Consider the following 23,368-nt stretch of genomic DNA (forward strand, 5'->3'; position numbering starts at 1 on the left):
ATCCTGAAAGTAATATTTCTCTCTGTGAAGCCTTCAGACCAGAGGAATTTATGCATTTCTTATCCACAATATTAAAAAAATCCTACTTTACACACAAAGACTGCTTATAGCTTATAGCTTAAGCATACGACTTCAACAAACTCCTTTAAGAAGGTTAATCCAACCAAACTTCAAACTGGTCACATATAAACAGACACCGAGGATGAAAACTTTGTGTAACCATTAAAGTCATAACCATCGCAGTGGGACGAATGCGTGTGTTTTACCATGGAACAGGAAGTTGTTATGACCTCACTGTCCATGGACCAATCTGACCCAAGCTTCACATGTGGGATAAGAATCCCACCCTGAAGACATCCACACGTCAACATTCAGTTGTCGTCAAAGTGCCACCTGCTGGCACAGTCATCATTTAATGTGCAGTGTGCAAAAGATTCAGATTCAGAGCCGAGTCAACAAAACGGTGTTTGGCAAAGCAACATTAATATTGAGATTGTTTCCATAGGCCAATAGGTGTACATGAACCTCAGCTGTGGCAGTTTTTGGAGCCCTGCTGTCCTTACTGTGGTCAGGTCCATCTCCTCAGACTGGGCAGTTTAAAAACTGTCATGAAATGTTTATGTTCTCCAGCCTGGTCAACACTCAGTTCATGACAAGCGTAAGGCACAGCCATGCACCTCACACACATCAGTAACCTGGGTGTAATAAGAGTAATACGCCTCCAATTCCATGTGCATAAGTGCCACTTTCACGCTTGCCTCTTCGTATTTGCTTATTTTTATGTGAATGTGCCCTTTAGTGAGCCTGTGTTTGTGTCTGCATCAGATCTGGTGTGCCGTGTGCCGTTGATGCAGGTTTTACACTGTATTCATTACCCTCCGCCAGGCGTCATCACATTATTTCTGAGGCCTTTAACACACGCTGAGTTTCACAAAGTTGAGTCATCTGATGGCATCTGCTCACAGAGTGGAAGCTTGTTATTGACAGAACAATGAGAGGCTTTGATACAGTGCAGAACATACACTGTGCTGGAATGAGGCTGTTGTTCCTGCGATCATTCCTGGCAACTGCATCTCCACACCTGTTTTATACAGCGCGTTTAGAAACCGCTATCAAGTATCAGAAAAGTTTCTTTCTTTGAAATGTAAGTCTTGGCTGCTGGACTTCCTGATTGCAGAGAATGGTTTAGTTACACGTTTTCAGCTGTCACACAAACAGACACTCAGACACGTCTGGTGTGTACATTGTTACAGCAGCTACAGCTAACAGGAAACATAAATACACACACCAATCAGCCATGACATTATTACCGTCCACCTCATAACGAGTAGGTTCCCCGTTTGTTGCCAAAACAGCCCTGACCCTTTGAGGATATGGACTCCACTAGACCTCTGAAGGTGTGCTGTGGTTCCTGGCACCAGGCCGTCAGCAGCAGATCCTTTAAGTCCTGTAAGTTGTGAGGTGGAGCCTCCATGGGTCGGACTTGTTTTTCCAGCACATCCCACAGCCGCTCGGTTGGCTTGATATCTGGAGAATTCGGAGGCCAAGTCAGCACCTTGAATTCGTTGTCGCGTTCTTCAAAACATTCTTGATCCACTTGTGCAGCGTGGCAGCGCTCATTATCTTGCCTTCTTCCCATAGTGCATCCTGGTGCCAGGTCTCCCCCAGGTAAGCGATGCAGACACACTTGACCACACAGTGAGAAAGAAGACGTGACTGATCAGACCAGACCACCTTCTTCCATTGCTCTGCAGCCCGGTTCTGATGCTCACGCGCCCTTTCCAGGCCCCTCTGGCGGTGGACACAGGTCAGCGTGGGCACCCTGACCGGTCTGTGGCTACACGGCCCCATACGCAGCAGGCTGTGATGTTTTCAGCAGTGCGAGACACAGTAGCTCTTAGACGGGATCGGACAACACCGGCCAACCTTGGCACGCCTTGCACATCGGTGAGCCTTGGCCGCCCATGACCCTGTCACCAATTCATCGGTTTTCCTTCCGTGGTTCACTTATGTTGGGTCCTGACCCCTGCAGACCGGGAACATCCCACTGGAGCTGCAGTCTTGGAGATGACTAAGTCATCCAGCCATCACTTTTGGCCCTTGTCAATGTCACTCAAATCTTTAGTCTTGCCAATTTTTTCTGCTTTCAACAAATCAACTTTAAGGATAGTTTTAGTGACAGTTTTTACAAGTTAAATAAAATGCAAGCGACAAAGATTTACTTTGCTTTGCACAACGTGGCAAAAACATCGACTTGGTTCTGAGTCGATGCTGCACTTGTGATATGATTTATAATAACCACTTTCATTATTATGCCAACTGCCTCTTTTAATAAGCTCTGCAAAGTGCTGAGCGGCTCTGAGGAGTGATCCTATCAGCTTCTCACAGCGACAACAACATTACTGACTAAAACCACCCGACTAAAATTCCAAGCTGGTGTAATTTAAAATTAGGTTCTGTAATTAAAGATAGATAATGAAGATACATCCAACAATGTCCATTAAGTTCCATTTTTTTGTCTCTTTGTCAGTATTTCCAGTGGAGCCACATGTCTTCATCAAGAAATTATGAAAAATAACTGAAAGTTTTTCAAAGTAGTTGTCAATAAATTGTAAAAAAATGAATTGAAAACGAAGAATTTTTCAAGTTGCCACCTGGTAAAAGCTGATCCAGGTACAGTTTCCCCAGGAAAAGCTCCTTAAAGCTCCAGGCGGCTGGAGCTTCGGTTTCAGCGGATGTTTCAGCCTATGCGGCCATAAAAACTCGACACACAGAGAGATAATAGTTTTCTCTCTGCGTACACTGCATGAGACGTGCACACCTACAGCTCATTTCTCCTCCATTCGTCTGAAGGAGAAAATCACTCAGAGAATATTACAGCTATTTTTATATGGCAGCACCGGTACTGCATTGTAAAGACACACACACACACACACACACACACACCATCAGCAGTGTCAAAGGCACATTCCACACAGTAATATGGAGCTCACAGCTGGGCAAAAGGTATATAATCTAAGCACTAACTGCAAATGAAGAAAGAAACACATCAGGGGTTCAGATAAGATGTCTCTCTCTCTCACACTCTCTCTGTCTCTCTCTCTCTCTCACACACACTCTCTCTGTCTCACTCTCTCTCTCTCACACTCTCTCTGTCTCTCTCTCTCTGTCTCTCTCACTCTCTGTCTGTCTCCTCATGGTTATCATACCCATTTTCTTCCAAGTTGTCTGTCATTTTCAGACATTATTGCCTTTCTCTCAGTGTTTGTTCCATTCAGTCTGCTCCCCCACCCCACCCCCTGTGAAACACACACACACACACACACACACACACACACACACGCACACACTCGTATCAACAGAGAGAGTTATCACTGGCCTACAGGGACCCATTACTTCTGTGATCCAAGGCTTTTATATGGTGGCTTGGTCTTAAAAATGGGCATTTATTGCTCTCCCTGATAAATCATGCGAGTGTGTTGTGTGTGTGTGTGTGTGTGTGTGTGTGTGTGTGTGTGTGTTCGCACGCACATGTTATTCATTCAATCTGCTGTTTGCTTGGTTCTCTAGACACAGATAAGAGCCGACACATGCATATTTTGTTTGTGCGTTTGTGCGAAACACAAGCCGTCAGGCTGCTGATGGACGGCCAGCAGGCAGTTAGAGGGACACGAACAGCATCACAACATTTTACGTTCAGCTCTTTCAGCATAACGTGATCTGAGGAAGCCTTCATCTGATCGACTTGTGCTGCTGAGCACCCAGGGAGGCGCAGTGCTGAGCGTGAAGCTGTTTGGATAAGAAAACATTTGGTGGCTCTCGACCTGCTCGATATGGCAGACGCGCAGAGGCTCAATGTGAATGTGCAGCAGTACAAACCGGAAAATGTACTTAGTATTCAGAGAGAGAGTACTCACTGCAGCAAGATAAACAATAATACACCATTATTATTATTATTATTATTATACATTTGAGAATCTGGGGTCGTGAAATGTTTTCACATGAAAGACTTTCTAAATAGTTGTATTATTTAATAGTATTTATCCAAAGCTCTGTGTCTGAGTGCAGCGAGGAGCTGTTTGATTTAAACTCTGTCACGTCACAGCGGGGTGGGGCTTCTGGGCTCTGACAGGCTGAGAGGAACGAGACACAGGAGGCAGTGAAATCAGCCAATAGGAGCGGAGACACGGTTGACTGGCAGCAGAATCAACCAATGGAAGTCCTTCACCCACTCGTCTTCTCATCCTCTTCCTTCCCTTCATCCGCTTGCTGTCACTGACAGCTCTATCTGCTCTGCTCGGATGTACAAAGGGATTTTACCACTGAGCTAATTTTCATTTCACACTCTCTCTGTGGATGTGTGAGCGTGCCTCTCTCGGAAAGAGACCGACAGCTCCGACGTTTCAGAGGCAGCCATGACTCTCAGAGCCGTTTAAAATTTAAGTACTTTTTACTTGCCATTATTTAGCAAAGAGAAAAGTCTGCAGGAGAAGCAGCACATCTGTTCAAACTGCTGAAGCCATGACGTTAATATTCATCTTTGTTTTCGCTTCAGGGTATGAATGAACGTGAATGAAACTCGTCTGTGAACTGTTCTGCCTTCTGAGTCACGTCAGATGGACTTGGTGAAGACACCATCTCCCATGATCCCACGCTACTTACGCCTTTTGTTTTTGACTAGAGGCAGAAACTGCAAACTGCTGCAAAACGCTTCAAGGCACTTAAGCAATGAACCCCAAGGTGCCATAATTGGGTGCAAAATTTCAAAAAGTTTGGAACTGACAGGAAGTGTGAGGTCTGATTCTGTCCCTTTTGAACGCTAAGACGGTCAAACACAATTTACTGAACCAGGTCTGCTTCTGTGCATGTGGTGACGTCCGAATGGAGAAGTCTTGATTCTGTTTGTTGTTCATCCATCCATTTTCTACACCTGCTTATCCGTCAGGGTCGCGGGGGGCTGGAGCCTATCCCGGCTGACTGCGGGCGAGAGGCGGGGTTCACCCTGGACTGGTCGCCAGTCAAACGCAGGGCCGACACACAAACACAGACAACCACACACTCACACCTCGGGGCAATGCAGAGCAGCCAATTCACCTAACATGCATGTTTTTGGGATTGAAGGAGTATCTGGAGAAAACCTACACAAACTCCGCACAGAAGGGCCCAGACCGGGATGCGAACCTGGAACCCTCTCACTGTGAGGCAACAGCGCTAACCACTGCACCCCCGTGCTGCCACGCCCTGATTGTTGTCCCAAAGATAAATATTAATATCATTTTATGCAGATTACCATCCCATATGACTACAAAAGTGCGGTCAGACTAAATTTCTATCAGCAGAATATTAAATGGCTCCCACTCGTCTGGTTTTTCTCCTCTCTGATCCTTTTTTCAACAGGCACAGACTACAGACAACACCTCCACTCTTATTTTATTATTGATATAATTAAATTATAAATGATAAAATTAAATATAATTAAACTTAACTTTGCTTGCGGCTGTTGCTTCCCTAATAAAGCATTTAAATATTCTGTTGTCATTAATCAGGCCACTTGTCATTCAGACTTATGCACGGATTAAACTTCGCACAGAACACGTTATCTGAAATATTTAATTTTTATAATTTATTTTATTTTTATTTATTTATTCTCGTGCCCTAACAGACTCTCCCCTTTCCAGCTTGTGTCAGTTTGATACTGGTGAGTGCAAATGTCATCATAAAGCTTTGGTTCAGTCAAAACAAACAGTCGAGCACACTGGATGAGCCTCCTAAGAGACGACTGAGTCGGCGTGCGTGACCTCAGAGCTGCCATTTTTCCTTCTCAAACCCAAAGCTAACCAGTTGCAGCTCTCGCTCGCTCGCTCTCAGTTAACGCTGCAAAAAAAAGCAGGTATTTACACAGCGGCTGTCTGTCACCCTGTCAGTGTGTTATTATCGCCTGGCGCCGTTTGTCATTTCTCCAACCCAGCCGCGCTGCTTCCCGCCCGCCCACAAATCACAAATGCAATCAAGTCGGCCCCGACAAGGGCCCTCGAATCACCACCAGCGACCGAAAAAGCGGACGGGATATTTAACCTCTGTACCCGTCAGCAGCCACTTGACACACACATACACACAAATACACACACACACACACACACACACACACACACACACACACACACACACGATTAATGCTATCCGGCTGTGACAAGCTATAATTCAGAAGTCTATTACTGATGGCTCTTTTAAACAAGGCATGATAGTTTGTGTGTGTGTGTGTGTGTGTGTGTGTGTGTGTGTGTGTGTGTGTGTGTACTGTATGTTTCAGTCAGTGGCAAAGTGTATGGATGTGGGTGTGTGTTGAATATTTGTCACAACTGAATGGTGAGGCACTCTGATTAGTGCTGATTTGTCTTCAGCCTCTCGAAGGAAAAATAAGAGGCAGCAGTGACGAGCACACGCACACACACGCATTCACACACACACACACACACACACACACACACACACAGATACGAGAAACATCTCAAGTTGTCAAAATACAACTTGAGACGTTTACTGCAGTTCAAACATATTTTACTGTCAAGCTGTCAAATGTAAAAAAATAACATCGATGGAAACTGAGAGGCAAATTTAGGACAAAGACGCCTCGGGAGTAATGGATGTCTGGGAGAACGAAGGTGTGGTGAGAGAGGGAGAGAGAGAAAGGAAAAATGAAAGAATGAAAGCCATGAAAGAAACAGCAAAGACAGGCAGAACTGTAGGGCTTTCTTCAACAAGGTTCAGGTCCTGGACTGTCAGTCAGTACAAACATCAATGCTGCAAATGACGAGGCACACACACACACACACACACACACTGCTGGCATTGTTAACTGAGCTGTGGCCAGCTTTCTTTAAAATCACCTAAAACCTCAAGGAGGAGAACAAAACTGCCTGTTTCATTTGGCTGTCAAACTTTCACAAGGCTGCAAAATGCCGAAGGAAACGCAGTGGAAAATAAAAGCAGACTCCATAAAGAAGTGCCTGATCTGAAATTCATCCCTTTCAAAGGGAAGAGAGCAGAACAGCTGGGAGAGGAACAGGATGATGTACGAGAACATTGGAGCGACTTACAGGTGCTGCTGAAGGAGGTGGAGGGGACCGATCGATCCGCCTGCTGACGTACGCCAGCCGACCATGATGTGGATGTGCGTGAACTCGGTCCTACAGGTGTACCGCGCTTTGCTCAGATCTGACTCGTGCCGCCGTCTCACTGTGATGTCATGGGATGATGTACACGCTGCAGGCCGCTTTGAGGGACCTTTCATGTGTCATTTCACATATTTTAAGCCTTTTGCATGCCTTTTAATGCCGTATGCGTCTAATGAGATTTTTCTTCATGTCACCTTCACTGCCTGGTGGTAGTTCAGTTAGGTTTAGGTGTTGATGTAATTTATGTTAAGCACGTGACGCGAGTTAAAACGTTACATAAGTTAAAATGGGTTTTAGACAGGACCTGCTCAGTCCTGGGTGGAGGTCCTGTGTTTGTTTCACCACCCAAAGCTCCTCGGTGTACAGGTGGGATATTCACCCCTAAAATGGCAAAGAAAAGCTTAACACAAAAGGCATTAAATAACACGTGAGATCGCGAAATGACGCGTGACATCAGCACATCGCTCATACGCCATTCGCTGAGGCCGCTCTGGTCCACGCAGCAGGTTATTTACACCCTGAAGCCCGGATGCGTCTGCAGATTTACACAAAGTCTCTGTTTTATGGTTTCAACATAACATGCAATGAAGAGTTGGGTGTTTGGTTTTTATCAGCCCTGCACACCCAGGGTCCACCCACACAGGAGTCTTCACATTAGACCTCTTCTCAGGACCGTGTGGGCGCCTGCAGACTGCCCTTCCGCCTCACTCTCCGGTTGGCAAGAACAACTTACATCTCCGTCCGCTGCTGTTCGTCTCATGAGCTTTGGTGACATAATTATCAGGATGGCGCCGCTTCAACTGGGCCAGAATAACGGACAGCACCCGTGCGAGCGTGCAGACCTTTCAAAGCCCACGTGTGCAGTGAAGTAACAGCAGTCCTGCAGGTTCGTTGCAAATCGTGACAGCGGCTGCACTATTTTGCATCACTGATGCTGTGAATAGTGTCAGGTTATCATTTCACACTCATGTAAACTAAACCTGTCAGCGCAAACCTTTTCATCTTTGTCTGTTATGTTTAAAACAGTGTTTTCTTCTCATGTACAACGTAATTACACTCCGTCTTATCATATTCTCTTCTTATCTGCTTCCTTGTCGCAGCTGCTGCAACAGCCCAGTTTCCCTGCAGGGATCATTAAATTTTCATCCACTCTGTCTAATTCACACTGAGGCTTTAGACAGAGATTTTCTGTCACCGTTAAAACCACAAATGCACATTTTTCTGTCACTCTCTGACTTCAAAAACACTCCACTCTGGTGCCGTTTTGCAGAGATGGGATTTTGCTTTTTTCAGAACAACACCTCTTTCCAGAACACAGAAAATAAAACGGTGTCAGTCAAATAAATATATTATGGAGAACCAGAAGTGCACACACACACACACGGAGAAAGTAAAGACCAGACACACACACGGAAAGCATCTGAGGAGCTTTTGATGGAAATGACCAGAGAAGATTACTGTTTATCAGTGGGAGAATCGGGGCTTGGTCCATTCCCACCTGAGCCCTCACATCTCTCCATCTCTCTTTGTTTTCGTATTCGTGGCAGCTCAGATCCACTGTGGTTCACTATGTGTTAGAACAGGAAGACCTGTTCTCGGGTGGCCTATTGGAGGTCCTGAGCTCTCCTGGCATCAGCAGCTGAGAAGAGTGAAAATTTCGATTCAACAGTCTGCACACTCGAATGCCTGCAGGATTATTTCCTGTGCTGTGTTTGGATTTGAACATCGGCTTTGTTGCTACCAACCGGTGCGGTGAAGGACGAGGGTTTCAAAGAGCCGGTTTCGGTACGACTGTGTGTGAGCACGCTGACGTCGGTCCGGTGTGCCCCCAGAGCCTTTCTGTGCAGGCAAATGTCAGGCAACCTCAGCAAGCAGCTGATTCAGTGTGTTCATGTTATCTGCTCTGAACGTGCTGGATGTGAAGCTTCTTTTCTCGCATCTTAATGACAATAACTTGTTGTTGAGGTGTTTCTAGTGCTCCCAAATCGCTCACTACAGCTTTAGTAAATAATGAGCTCGCCAACACTGCAACCAAGTTTTAAGACAACTTTAAGACATTACGCATGTCCAATTGCCCGTCTTGTAAACTGCCTTCTCAAATGGAACAGAAAGTAATAAGAGGCTTTAAGAGAAACTCTTTCTGCCTTTGTGTCCGTCTGTGAGTTTGTCTCTGTCCTTTTCTCCTTTTCTTGGACTTCTTTCAGTTTCTGTCTCCCTCATCTGTCTTTGTGGATGCTTGTCTGTCTTCCTTTGTCACTCTCTTTTGTGTCTTTTTCCATTTACGTGGCTCTGCTGCAGTCTTTCTTTGTTCTGCACTGCGAACACAGGCCATCTCTCAGTCATCCTGGTCCTCGTGTCAAGTGTTATCTCACTTTCACTCGCTCTGCGTTCTCCACAGCCGCCGCATATTTTTCTTTTTTAATGAAACATCCCTCTTCTTTGTGCACAAATGAGATATTACTTTTCTGCGTCTCGATCGCATACACTTTGGATTTTGTTTGACGGTGTATTAATGTGCGTAAGCAGATACACAAAGACACACTCACACACATCAGCTCACACACTTTCTGTGATTAGGCTTTCATATGATTCATTTTCTAAGACGTTATCATCATCATCCTCTAACTCTCTTTCCGTCTTTGTAAGTTTTCTGTCCCCCCCCCCTCCTCACTCTAACTCCCCCCTCCTCCCCCTGCCTCTCACCCTCTCTGATCATTTTTCACGTCTCAGATTGTGGCCTTGTTGATGGGTGCTGAAAACATCGACTGGCTTTGATGTTTGATGTTTGCTGCTCGTCTGAGTTTGTCTCTCTCAGCCTGGAGTTTGAAGGCAATAAGAGGTATGAGCTGTGTGTGTGTGTGTGTGTGTGTGTGTGTGTGTGTGTGTTTAGAAAAGCCTCTCTTTTCTTTTGGTGATTTTGCAGCTTTGCAGAAGTTTGGACAGTGACTGCTGTGGGATTTTCTTTTCTCACTCAGGTTTACTGTTTGTCTGAAAAACGCCAGCCAGAACACCAGAGGTTTGCATTTAGAAAGCGAGTGTCAGTCGAGCTTAGCAACTGAACATAACGACACAAAAAAAGCCAATAAACAGAAAAATGCACTCATTTATGGCACATAGCAATTAATATTTTTCATTTTTTTCAAGTTCTTTGTATAATCTCTCATACATGACCTTCAGTCTTCATTACAGGAAACACATGATGTCTTATTGTGATTTAAAAATTGCTTTTGTGCTGCCACCAGGACTGTAGGTGTCCATATTATTCCATTTCCTTCCTTCCTTCCTTCCTTTCTTCCTTCCTTCCTTTCTTTGCAGATTTTAGCAACCGATTTCTAAACTCTGAATTATCCAGACTGAGAATTTGTTATGTCTACAAGCAGGTGATGAGAGACAGAAAAACACGCATGTCTCGTCACACCTGTAAATTGTCGAGGGTGGGGATTATGTATCATTCCGCATCAACAGAGAGATGATAAGAGAAGAAGTAGGAAGTTAACAAAGAGCTTGTTCCAATCCAGTCACGCCTCACCCTGAGATCTACAGGCTGTCAGGACTATGGAATATATGACAGCGATGTCTAAATGAGGTGAACAGAGGGAGATGGAGAGAGCGATGGTGCCAATCCAATCTACAGGCTGTCGAGTGTGGGTTACGCTCTATGACAACCGTATCAAGAGCGCCAATATTACGGAGGTGAGGCGGGAAAGAGGATTATGTGATAGCTGTGTCGATAATGGAAGCAAAGAGACAAAAACGCGAGGCTTACTTGCCCCCTCATACGTGTACACATGCTGTGCCCAAACTGGTGCCAAACATCTCAAACATTAGAGACTTTTGAGTTTAAATTGTGAGGGAAACACAGATTTATTAATACAACCATAGCTCACTATAGCTATAAACATAGTGCATGAGAAGCCCCATTTGTCAGCCTTCGGACATTAAAGTATTGACACATCAGGGTGCTGATGTACCAGCCGAGTACATCAGCAGGCTTAATATCATGAAAAAATGACTAAAAGGGAGAGAAAGACAAAGAGACTGACAGACAATTTGTTCTTGTCCTGTCTTATCAGATCTAATGCTGTCAAGGCAACGGGCAGTCGATAAGTTGTCTATGATGAGAAGGGCGTACGGGCCGTGATGGCTATTGCCCCTGACAACCACCGCCCAGAACGATAGATGAGACAGATAACTGACATGAGACATGCAGCATATACTGAGAGAGAGAGAGAGAGAGAGCGAGAGAGAGAGAGAGAGAGAGAGAGCGAGAGAGAGCGAGAGAGAGAGAGAGAGCGAGAGAGAGAGAGAGAGAGAGAGAGAGAGAGAGAGAGCGAGAGCGGCATGGCTGTTCAGTCGTATCAGACCGTCAGTACGAGATCTCGGCCTGGTGAGTGGAGGCTGACGGATCTCTCTCGCCATCCACCACCTCCGGCACGTCGGAGACATTGATGGGAAAAGAGAGAGAGGCAGACATGATGATATATGAGAGCAATAATTGACATGACTGAGAGATACTATATGAGTGAGAGGGGTTATCGGATCGTTGGGTGCAACATGAGATTGATGCGACGAATGGTTAGAGAAGGAACGTAAGAAAAAGACAGAAATGTAGTTCATAATGACTTACATTTAATCTGTTTCACGTCAGCATCTGTACAATGTGTGTCTTCAGATCTCGTGTTTGTGAGGCGGAGTTGTGGTGATGCAACACCTGGCTGAGACGCCTGCTGAGCCAAAGGCCAGCGTTCAAAATCATGTCCATACTCAGGACGTTTTGTAGGCATCTCTGTGGCACCAACAGCAGACATTTTGAGTCTTCAGTCATGTCAAACCAGCCTCTCTCTCTCTCTCTCTGTTAGATGCTAACCACAAACAAATGGAGAAATAAGAAGCTGCCCTTAGTGACGTTTTTAATAATTTGTTTGGTGAATTTGAACGCTGCTTTGAAATTCTCCTGTCAGTCAAGCAAGTGAGTTGCCAGAGAGCAGAAGGTGACTTGAGGTGGGTGGAAGAGACAGAAAGTGTGACAGGGAGACAGAATGGAGGACAAGCATGTGTGAGAGAGTGAGGGAGAGAGAACGCCGTCTGAACGCCATTTGACGGGCGGAGGCCCAGCTGGGGTCACGTCACGATCTGTCGACACAGTTCTATCAGCCTGCCAACTCAGATGGACGGAGAAAGACGGAGATACAACCAGACAGAGAAGTTAATATGTTAAAGAGAAGACGGAAAGCTTTGAGCACAAAATAATGTGTGCAGCTTCAAGAGCCCAAACACGAGACTGTTGTGGCCCACAGCAAACGCTGATGAAAATGATCGCCTGAGCAGGTGGCTAAAACTCTGAAAGTTTTTTATATAGCATAAACTGTGAAAAAAATATCAGCAAGTCCCTTTTTAAAGGCTTGTGCATCACAACAGTAACGTTTAAAGCAATCAGAGTCTAGAGACGGGATCAGATATTACAATTACTCAAGAACCAGAGATTTGTCAGCCCATTCAAGTCGAGATGCTCAGTGAATCTCTCACGATTCTGTACCACGACACATGCAACATCAATCCAAACCCCAACAGGTGTACATATTTTCACACACACCCCCAACATTTGCACATTTCCGCTTCTCCGTCAGGGTCGCGGGGGAGCTGGAGCCTATCACGGCTGACTACAGGCGAGAGGCGGGGTTCACCCTGGACTGGTCGCCAGTCAATCGCAGGGCCGACACACAAACACATACAACCACACACTCTCACACTCACACCTAGGGGGCAATGTAGAGCAGCCAATTAACCTAATGTGCATGTTTTTGGTATTGTGGGAGGAAGCCGGAGAACCCGGAGAAAACCCACGCAGGCACAGGGAGAACATGCCAAGAAGGGTCCAGACCGGGATTCGAACCTGGAACCCTCTTGCTATGAGGCGACAGTGCTAACCACTGCACCACCGTGCTGCCCCTGCTATTTGATATTCCAAATCAAATCCAAAAAATAAATCCCAATGAGACACAGGGGCAGTGACTCGATCAGAGGTCAAATTATCTGAACTGTCAGACGCCACATGCTAATTGATTTCATCCTCTGAAGTTTGCTGAATTATGTGATCTATACAACACAGCGAGAACAGAACCGAGACACAGCGGGATGTTTGTATCATCCTACCAGTAGGCAGAGCAGGGTCCATGGTGGGTTTCTCCCAGGAGTTGACTTGTTCCCAGGTAAATCCATTGGTTCCTAGAGAAACGCTGTACCCACAGCTGCTATACGACTCCTCGAAAGTACAGCCACCTGAACAGACAGAGGAGAGGATGCACACATTTATAGATCACAACTCAGTTTTCACTAAGCAAACACAGTAAGGTGAAATAACAAAGTAGACTTATATCTTTTGTCCAGCAGCTTTCAGAAAACAGGAAGGACAGGCAGAAATGAGAAAAAGGATCATATATGCATAACAACACCAGTGCAAAATGTTTTGTGTCCTTTTCTGAAGAGTTTCTAAATATTTAAGTCACGATGGTGTCAGCAGGTCTGAATAATCCAGGTCCCAGAGTTCTGTTTGAAATGACCAGCGTATGGACCACTGGGGGCAGCAAAGAGACCTCAAGAAACACTAAAGCAAAAGAGTTAGAGCAGGCAGAACCAGAACCAGAACCAGAACCAGGGAAACTGGGTTCTTACAGGTGCTCCAATCAAGATTAGAAGTCTAAACGCCAATGAGTAATAATAAAAATAGAAATAAGAGTATTTCCAGAACATAAACATAAATATAAAGTTTGTCACTCTGTTTTAACTAAAAAGACAGTCAACCACGCTTCCTCTTCCAAATACCTTAAATCAGCTACACGTGTGTGGGACACTGAGCCACGAGACAGAAATTTGACATCCTGAAAAAGACCAACTCCAACCAGCATCAATGAAAACTACTGCATGACAGAACGCAAAAAAATCCCCATAAAAATCTTTACAACCTGTTGTTTGCCGTGTGATTAAATTCCACTCCCCTGCAGAAGACCTTAAACGGCACCTTTAATCAACTCGAAAAAGGTTTGGCTTTTTTTTTGTTGTTGTTTGTTTGTTATTGTTTTGGTGTTGTTAACAACATTATACTAATTGGGTTATCAGCATGAATTGAACGAGTCAGTGCAAGACAGACACTGTCACAGTTTATCAGAAGAGAGAGCGGCAGAGCGGGAGAAGGAAAGGCAGAGAAACAGAGAGAGAGAGAGCGGCAGACGAGGAAGAGGAAGAGGAAGCTCCTCGTGTCAACATGATTAAGTCACAGAGTCTCATCGTTATTTCATGGCCCGGCTGAGACACATTTTCCACCACATTAGTCTTCTCAGCTAGCCCGGAGGACTGCACACACACACACACATCCACACACACATAAGCGCACTTCCCTAATTAGACATATGCTTTGACACACAACCATTTTAATTTGTTTTGAAGTGTTTGAAATGGGGGAATGTCGTTGCTTTATTCATGAAATCACTTAATGCTCACTTTTTTTTCCTGCTCTTTGTTGCTGTCATCTCCTCAGTGCACATTTGTCACTTTGGACCTCATCAAAACAAAAGATTTTCTGAATTTCACAGCAACGTGCTCGCGGGTCTCCATAAAACTAAAACCTGAAGACTCAGTGAAATGTTACAGCATGACTACAAAGCACGTTAGAATCATACCAGAAACTCGCTGAGAAAGTGTAAATGAAGACAACTATGATCAGTGTTAAAATCAAGGAGACTTAAAGGGACAGTTCAACTTTTTTTGGCATCGGGGTTGTATAAAGGTTTCATCAGTGAAATATGTTTAGTCATGGGGCAATCCTCATACACTATATAGACAAAAGTATGCAGACACACATCTTGCTGGGTCTCTTTCCCTTCACTGACTTCCAGTGAAGGGAAATCTTAATGCTTCAGCATACCAAGACATTTTGGACAATGCTATGCTTCCAACTTTGTGGCAACAGTTTGTTGAAGGCCCTTTTCTATTCCAGCATGACTGTGCCCCAGTGCACAAAGCAAAGCTCCATAAAGACATAGTTGGATGAGTTTGGTGTGGAAGAACTTGACTGGCCCACACAGAGCCCTGACCTCAACCCCATCCAACACCTTTGGGATGAACTGGAACGGAGATTGTGAGCCAGGCCTTTTGGTCCAACATCAGTGTGTGACCTCACAAATGCTCTACTGCATGAATGGGCACAAATTCCCACAGAAACACTCCAACATGTTGTGGAAAGCCTTCACAGAAGAGTGGAAGCTGTTAGAGCTGCAAAGCTGTCTGTGTGTTTACAATGAGACGTCATTAAAGTCCCTGTTGGTGTGATGGTCAGGTGGCCCAGTACTTTTGTCTATGTAGTGTATCTGAGATGAAACACAGAAATGGTTTTCTTCACATCTGTGCAAGTGTTGGTGCCTCAGCCACATATACATAATTTGGTTACTGAAAGTTCAATGAATTTGGCTGAATTATTCTGCTTTTTCCTGCATTTTCTCTTTGGTTGCATGTGATGTAACACTGTAAATAAAACACAGTTTGAAACCTTTGGAAGCTGCCTTCTATAACTGCATGTTCCCTGACCAGACATCCCCCACGGCATTAAAACGTATTTACCCTCACACGCAAAATGCAGGAAATGTATGTGATTGGTGTGGTATGAAGAGGCACATGTATGATTATACCTCTTCAAGCAAGACTTACATCAACTGGGAAACAGAATTTTGTCTTTTCTGTATTCTGTTTGAAAAACAACCTCCAGCAGTGGGTGAAAACGAGGGGAAAAAACACTATTTTTCTTGCAGATATGAAAACAGTTGTTATAAATTAATCAATAGTGAGATAATTAGCCTTTATCAGCCCCCCCTCGATGTTCAGTGATCTCATTAGAAATGAAAAGAAATCAAAGTGATCTCATTTGAACAGAGTTATAAACACGAGAAGGGGTGGAGGAGTGTGTGTGTGTGTGTGTGTGAGTGTGCAGGGGTGGTGGGGGCTGCCATCAATATTCAGTATTGGATCTGCACTTTTAAGACCTCTGCCAGGGGATGAGAGGGAGAAAAAAATGAAGCCTCACATATTCCTGCAGTTGTGGGGACAAAAGTCTGTGTACACAGTCACAATGTGGGGACCCGCCTTACTTATGGGGACAATATGCAAAACCCTGTGATGTAAATAAATATTAGGGTGAAAAGTTGCTGTAAGATTAGGTTGAGGTTAGAGTTAGGTTAAGGTAAGTAATGTTTACTGCTATGGTTAAGTGGTGGTTAAACCTCCAGGAAATGAATGTAAGTCTGTGTAATGTCCCCAGAAGTGATGGAAACAAGACTGTGTGTGTGTGTGTGTGTGTGTGTGTGTGTGCGTCAGTGCTCCTGATCCAGTTCTGAAAACCAGTACAACACCTCCCTTCCCCGTGTCTCATTGACACAAACACACAAACATAATTACGTTGTTCTGTGTCAGAAAATCTGCATAATGAAAACATAACAATCTACACTTCTGCTCCGGTCTGATAGAACGCAGGTTCGAGTGTGCGTGTGTGTGTGAGTGTGAGTGTGTGTGTGTGTGTGTGTGTGTGTGTGTGTGTGTGTGTGTGTGTGTGTGTGCGTGTGTGTGTGTGTATGTGTGTGTGTGTGTGCGTGTGTGATGGAAACGAAAAGACTGAGCCTGTTGCCATCATGTATGTACACAGATGCATATTTAAGCGTATATCTGAGTGTTTGTGTTGCGGCTGCAGGGGTTTGTGCACACACACACATGTTGCTGTGTAATGTGTGAGTGTGCGCATCAGTGTGACACCAAAACAAGCCGAATCCCTTCATCTCTGCTAATTAACATTCCTGTAACCAATATGATAAAATATTGATATGCTGATGATATGGTGAGCGTGCGCACACTCACAGACACACAGAAACAGCACAACCACCCGCATGTGATCAGTATCAAAGCCTCGCTTATCAATGTTTTACATAAAGGTTCACTTAGAAAGCCCACACACACATTACACACAAGTCATTTGTTCTAACATCCCACGTCTAGAAACAGATGTCGCGTTGTTTTGACTCTGCAGCTTCAATCAAGTAGTTTTAAAGGCCTCGTTAGCAAATTAAAAAAGCTCAAAACAAGTGACGGACAACACAAGAGCTTCTCGAAAGTGAAGCCAAAGCATCTTGATCGCCCCCTGGTGGCTGGCTGCAGTACAGTTCATGAATCCCTCCATGTTAGCAGGTGGGCCAAACCAAAAACTCAAAGTACAAGTCAAATACATTTTTCCCAAAGATCGCCAAGTCGTTCTTATCATGTTGATGTTTGCTCAAGTGTTCATTTTTCCAGTCAGTTTGTTTTTAATTGGTTATCTAATCATGCGGGTGTATGGGCAGGAACTCGACACTGCAGCTCCACCTCCTGATGACTACTGCACAGACTCTGGCTCCAAGTGACATCACCAGAGCTTTTGTACAGTGGGAGGAAGTGGAGATGCATCAGCCTTCTTCATCAGTGCTATAAATGATACGTCTAGACGGTTAATTTTGTTATTAAGGCAAAAGTACATTTATGTGTTGTTTTAGCTTTGACCAAATCGTTAATGTTGTGTTTTGTCACGTATACGGAAAGTGCTGAATAAGTAGCAAAGATTTAAGGTATTTTTGAATATAATCTTTGACGTTTTTACTTTGGAAAGCTCTGATTGGCTGAAGCGAACTTCTCACCTTGTATTCGCCAGACAGAATCATAAATCAAAAACAAATTCACTTCAGCAGCGAGACAAGGAGCAGAGATCTGATTGTTGAGGGTCCAGAGCCAATTAAACATTTCATCAACGTGAGAGGTTGTTCACCGTCTTTCCACTTTTCCTCCAGCAACAGCCTCTGCAGGGATTCAATCTGTGTGATGCTTCAAACTTATTTCTCAAACGACTCATTCCAAATCTCCACCTAATAGTCCCAGTTTTTTCATCATACTTAAGCTTTTTTCAATTAAAGCAGCGGCAGCCATTGTCGACAAATTAATAGCAGACAGAGAAATCACAAGGACTCCTCCTCGTTGTTGTCGCCGCAGTTGCGATGTAATTTGTTTTGCTGTCAAAGAAAAAAACCCAAAACATTCTCATCGAACCTAATAAGCATGATGGCAATTACCTTTCTCCGAATGCTAAGGGTTTGTGTGTGTGCATGTGCGTGTGTGTGTGCGTGGCGGCAAAATCGGACGCATTTCAAAAGGTAAGAGCCCACGAAACAAAGAAGCTTTTGAGATTTCTCAGCCACATTCACTTTATATCCATTTGGACTGATGGATTTTCAGTAATGGCTTCATTTATTTTCAATTCCTCCCAGACAGACGATTCAGGACTATTTATCAGCTTCAAGTAATGAAAACTACAGGATCATATTTTATCATACAATCCATATATCACATTAGAATCCTACAGTGAGCTTGTTTATATTATGACAATCACATCACAATGTGATTCACAGTCCACTGCTGTAAAGGAATGCAAAATTCCTTATTAAAATTATTTGTGAACCTGTATTTGTTTCATATGTAAAGAGCTCATTGGGTATTCATGCATTCAGAAGTGATTTTTCTGCTTCAGCTCACATCTGGTCCATTTAGACATGTGGTTAGACGACATGGATGAGACTTACTCTCCATCACTGTAACACACACAACCGCGCTGACATTATGCAAGCAGCCTGGCTTTCATCCACAAACACTCACGTATACGCAGATACAGCAAAGTGAACACAAACAAGAGCAGCAAAAATAACTCCAAGCCCTCAGTGCACCCACTTCCACGCTCACACACACACATAAACACATCCTCCGATGATAACACTTATTTAAGAAGAATCCCCTGTCTTTCTCATGTTAAGATTTCCGTTCCCTCGGGGCGCCACTAGCAGCCATTAGAGCCTTTCATGTCAGCCAGAGCTAACACAGTGCGACAGGACCCACGGAGTCACAAACCAGAGGGAGGCACCCCGAGGCGAACAGCTCTAAAGAGTCTGTTTACTGCTCACTTAGATAACATCTACTGATCCTGAGTAGGACTGTGTGTTCAAGTGTGTGTGTGTGTGTGTTCAAGTGTGTGCGGGAGCAGGCTGAGGACAAGTGTGTGCACAGATGAACAGATTCTATTTCAGAGCTGGAAAGAGGCCATTCACTGAACTGGCTAATCTGTATTAGCTTTCCATTTTATGATGCATACGTTTTACTGTAAGTACCTTTATTAAAAAACAATGGCTTTAAACGACAGTTAAAGTTTGCCTCACCTCAGCCAGGTACAACATGAAGCATTATGAGAGGTGGACGCCTGTTGGGTTCATCAGCAGCACACCATCAGTGTAACCGTTAACGGCTGCTAACTGTAGCTGCCTTTAGCTAGTTTACAAACAGAGGGCAAGACCAGGTTCAGGTGGGGACGGGAGGGGCAAGAAGGACGTCGGGTATCAGTCAAAGCCCACCTCTTGACTAGCATGCAGGGAGTCAAACCTGATGCAAAAACCACTGGGGCCAGGCTGGATGCTACAGTGACTCACTGTTGCCTCTTGTGGTAGAAAGTGGTATCACGAGACAGGAAGGCCGAGGCTGGCTGGTTAGCATGTTAGCAACGTCAGTAGAAAACTCAACTAAACTAATAATTACATATGTATATATCCTGACTGACTTTTTATACAAAATATCTCATTTTTCAAGTACTTTTTACTGCATATTTATTGTGTATATATTATATTTTTTAATTTTTTTTTCTTTTAAAGAATATTGTCGGTAATTCCTGCTGTGCTTGAGCCATTGTACCGAAATTTCGTTTGCGATGAAAATCCAAATGACAGATAAAGAAAGTCTAAGTCTAAGTTTAATGCATCAGAATATCATCAGCTGATGTTACCTCGTCACAGATTTATCCACGAAGCTGTTAAGGAATATGAGATTTCAGCGTTCTTTATATTCCATTATCAGTTTCTTTTGAACTTGAGTTCGGTATGTCCCAACTGTTTAATAAGTTAAATAAAATAAATGATGCTAATTCCTTTTATATGTTTAAAACAAAATATCTAATGAAATATGTGGCAATCGGATCTCCTCAGTCATTATTATTATTCCAGTATCGGTGCTATTTTATTTAAATACAGTATGTATTATTGTTTTGTAATTTTGCTGAAAATACACGAATCAACATCAAATATGGTTTTATTTAATTTATTTCATTTTATTATATGCTTTTACAATCTTTCTAGCGGCGGTACCATTGATGTGTGTGTTCCCATCTTGTGTCTTAGTTAACTCATATTAAATCCACTGTCAGCCAACATGCCAAGTTCCTTAAACATTCCCATTAAGTCATTTAAAACCTTAAGCCAACATATGCCATCTGCCCCCATGTACCCCTCACACACACACACACACACACACACACACACACACACACACCCCGAGGCTCACAAACTCACTGGCTAAATATGAAATGCCGTAAAGCCATTACTGCCACCCCAATAAGCCTGGATAATAAGAGAAAGCAGATGGAGGTTTGTTAGCGTAACACACAGCTGGGGCAGATGTGTTTGGGGAGTGTGTGTGTGTGTGTGTGTGTGTGTGTGTGTGTGTGTGTGTGTGTGAGGTGAGAGGACAGCGCGAGAGGACGAATGTTTAATACAGAAACAGATTCATACAGAAAACATCCACGAGTTCTTTAATAAAACAGGTTCAAGGGATATAAAACGTGGAGAAGCCAGAGGGCCGAAGTGTTTGTGTGGAGCAGCACTGGGGTCAGCAGTCAGTCCAGCTTTTAGAAAAGAGAGATAAATGGTCACGAATGAATGACAGAAGCTAAGACCAATGTGCAATAAATCCAATGTATTTATAAAGAGAACAGGTCGTGCATTCCACCGGCTTGTGATGGCTGCAGGCTGTGAAAGCTTTTCAGGGACAGCAGCAGGCGAGCGAATGCAAAACAAGACCTCAAACCAAAACGGGGAGGGGAAACACTGACGTACAGGTGTCAAGGATTACACCTGCCAAAACCTTACAGACATCACATTTCATTCCTCTGTGATGTTGTTTGGTGTATTTTTCATCTTCCCATGGATGAGTAAACGTACCTGACGCGACATCTTGTTAAAGTCCAGCAGATACGGTTAGTAATGCAGAGGGTACGTTTGATTTTATTGTGAGTTACTCAGAGCTGATCGAGCAGCTTCTTCAGGGGCGAACACCTTTGACTGATGTTATATACCAGCGCCTTCAGGTATTCAACGCACATTTACCCAAACCACACGTTATTTGTGAGAGGTTTTCCAAGAAGCATTTTTCCTCACATCTCGATCTCAACAGTCCAACATACTCACAGAGATTTCATTACTGCGTGCACGTCTCACTCAGTGATGTAAAGATGGCCGACACGTCTCCGCTTCCTCCCACTGTACCAAAGTGAAGCCAAAACGTCCCGGATGTGAGCCCTGCCCTCTTGTTCTGATGACATCATTTGGAGCCAGAGTCTGTGCAGTAGTGATGGGGCAGTGGAGCTGCAGTACTGAGTTCCCGCCCACACACCAGGTTGACCCAATCAGGAGCAGCGTTCAGCTGTCCGTCACAACGTTTCAGCTCCTTTTAATGGCATCAAATAACTAAATGTAACCAAACTGTCTGGAAAAATGAACACTTGAAGAAACATCAGCGTGATAAGAACGACTTAAAATGACAGAAACGACTTTTGGAGGGCAGAGAAACTGATGTTTGTATGCTGAAGTCCCACAGTGAAGGAAGGAGTCACAATATGCCTGTGAGGAAAAAGAGTGAGTGATTGTCATCTGAAATCTTATTCTCTCATTTCCTCTGTGTGTGTGTGTGTGTGTGTGTGTGTGTGTGTTGGAGTATTAAAGTGGAGGAAGTGTTTTCCTGAAGGGTCTATTGTGACTTTAATTATCTACTACATGAATCGATTGGGGACCCGACTTGTAACCTTTAGTTCTGCATGAAAGAACACGGAAAACAGCGTCGCCTTCACTGGCTGTCACACACACACACACACACACACACACACCTTTTCTAGCTTCGTGAACAGAAACACACACTAACTCTTGTATGTTATGTCTGTACTCAGTTGAATCAATTGGTTTGGACAGCGGAGCAACTACAAAGGGGAGGCAGAGCGATTGGAATGCATAGGAGATTGACACACACGCACACACTTTCACCCACGCACACACTTTCACCCACACACACCTTCTGTTTGAAATGACTGGTTGCAGCAAACACACACAGCTGATTTGATTTGTGAGCTCCCTCCAGCTGCTGCCAGAACAGTCTGGCCCGGCTCTGATCCAAACCAGCTCAGTCTGGTCTCGGTCGAACATGGTTTGACCCCACAGTGGAGCGAGACCTGTTCCTGGCCAGCTGACAGGCCCAGGAGCTGAACTCAAACTGAACCACGCTGGCTTTGTTTTCTGTGTAGTAAAAACCTGCTAAGAGCAGAAGGAGAACCAGGTTGTTCTCGTCGTTTTACGATGTGCAAGAAAACTGAAATAAATAAATAAATAAAAGGGCCTCAAGTGAGTGGAAAATCAAGCCAGATTGGTTGGATTTGGCTGCTTTTCAACCAAAGAAATGTCTGAAGAAACCTTCGTAGGAACATTTGAGCTTGTACACTGCAGTTCTTACACCCTCACACGGTTCTGCTCAATGAAATTTTTGAAGAAGAAGAAGAAGAAGAAGAAGAATCAACTTTATTGGCAGTATATATATTTTTACATACACACACTGAATTCGTCTTCTGCATTTGACCCATCCTTAGTTGAACACACACATGCAACACCCGGCAAATTACATGCAGTGAAACACACACAGGAACAGTGGGCAGCATCAGGCGCCCGGGGAGCATATTGGGGGGTTAAGTGCCTTGCTCAAGGGCACATCAGCCGGCTGATAGAGGGGGGGAGTATTTTTCGCATTAATCACTCCACCACACCCAAATTTTTCCTGCCCGTCCAGTGGGGGAATCGAACCGGTGACCCTCCGATCACAAGCCGCTTCTCCAACCTCTAGGCCACGGCTGCCCCCAGCTTTGCTCCCCAGAATTGCTCTCTTTGAACTGAAATTTAGCTATTAAACTTTCCACTGCAGTGTAAAGAGTGGCTGCGTGACACAAATGAAGCGTAACTTCAAATAACTAAACAAACAGAATGAAAGCGCTGAGTGGC

The 23,368-nt window shown here is 44.3% G+C and overlaps 1 protein-coding gene across 8 annotated transcripts in view; it reads right to left on the reverse strand.

The window, feature by feature from the left end:
• The window catches only part of ptprt (protein tyrosine phosphatase receptor type T), a 287,747-nt gene that overhangs the window by 211,638 nt on the left and 52,741 nt on the right, over window positions 1-23,368 (reverse strand). For all 8 annotated transcript variants that reach the window (XM_046385023.1, XM_046385025.1, XM_046385022.1 and 5 more), the window contains exon 2: window positions 13,329-13,454. In XM_046385023.1, the coding sequence (XP_046240979.1) occupies window positions 13,329-13,350 (22 nt within the window). In that variant the 5' untranslated portion in view covers window positions 13,351-13,454. The remainder of the gene's footprint in view (window positions 1-13,328; window positions 13,455-23,368) is intronic.

The sequence above is a fragment of the Scatophagus argus genome, chromosome 3 (genome assembly GCF_020382885.2).
Source record: "Scatophagus argus isolate fScaArg1 chromosome 3, fScaArg1.pri, whole genome shotgun sequence".
Classification (NCBI taxonomy): Eukaryota; Metazoa; Chordata; class Actinopteri; family Scatophagidae; genus Scatophagus; species Scatophagus argus.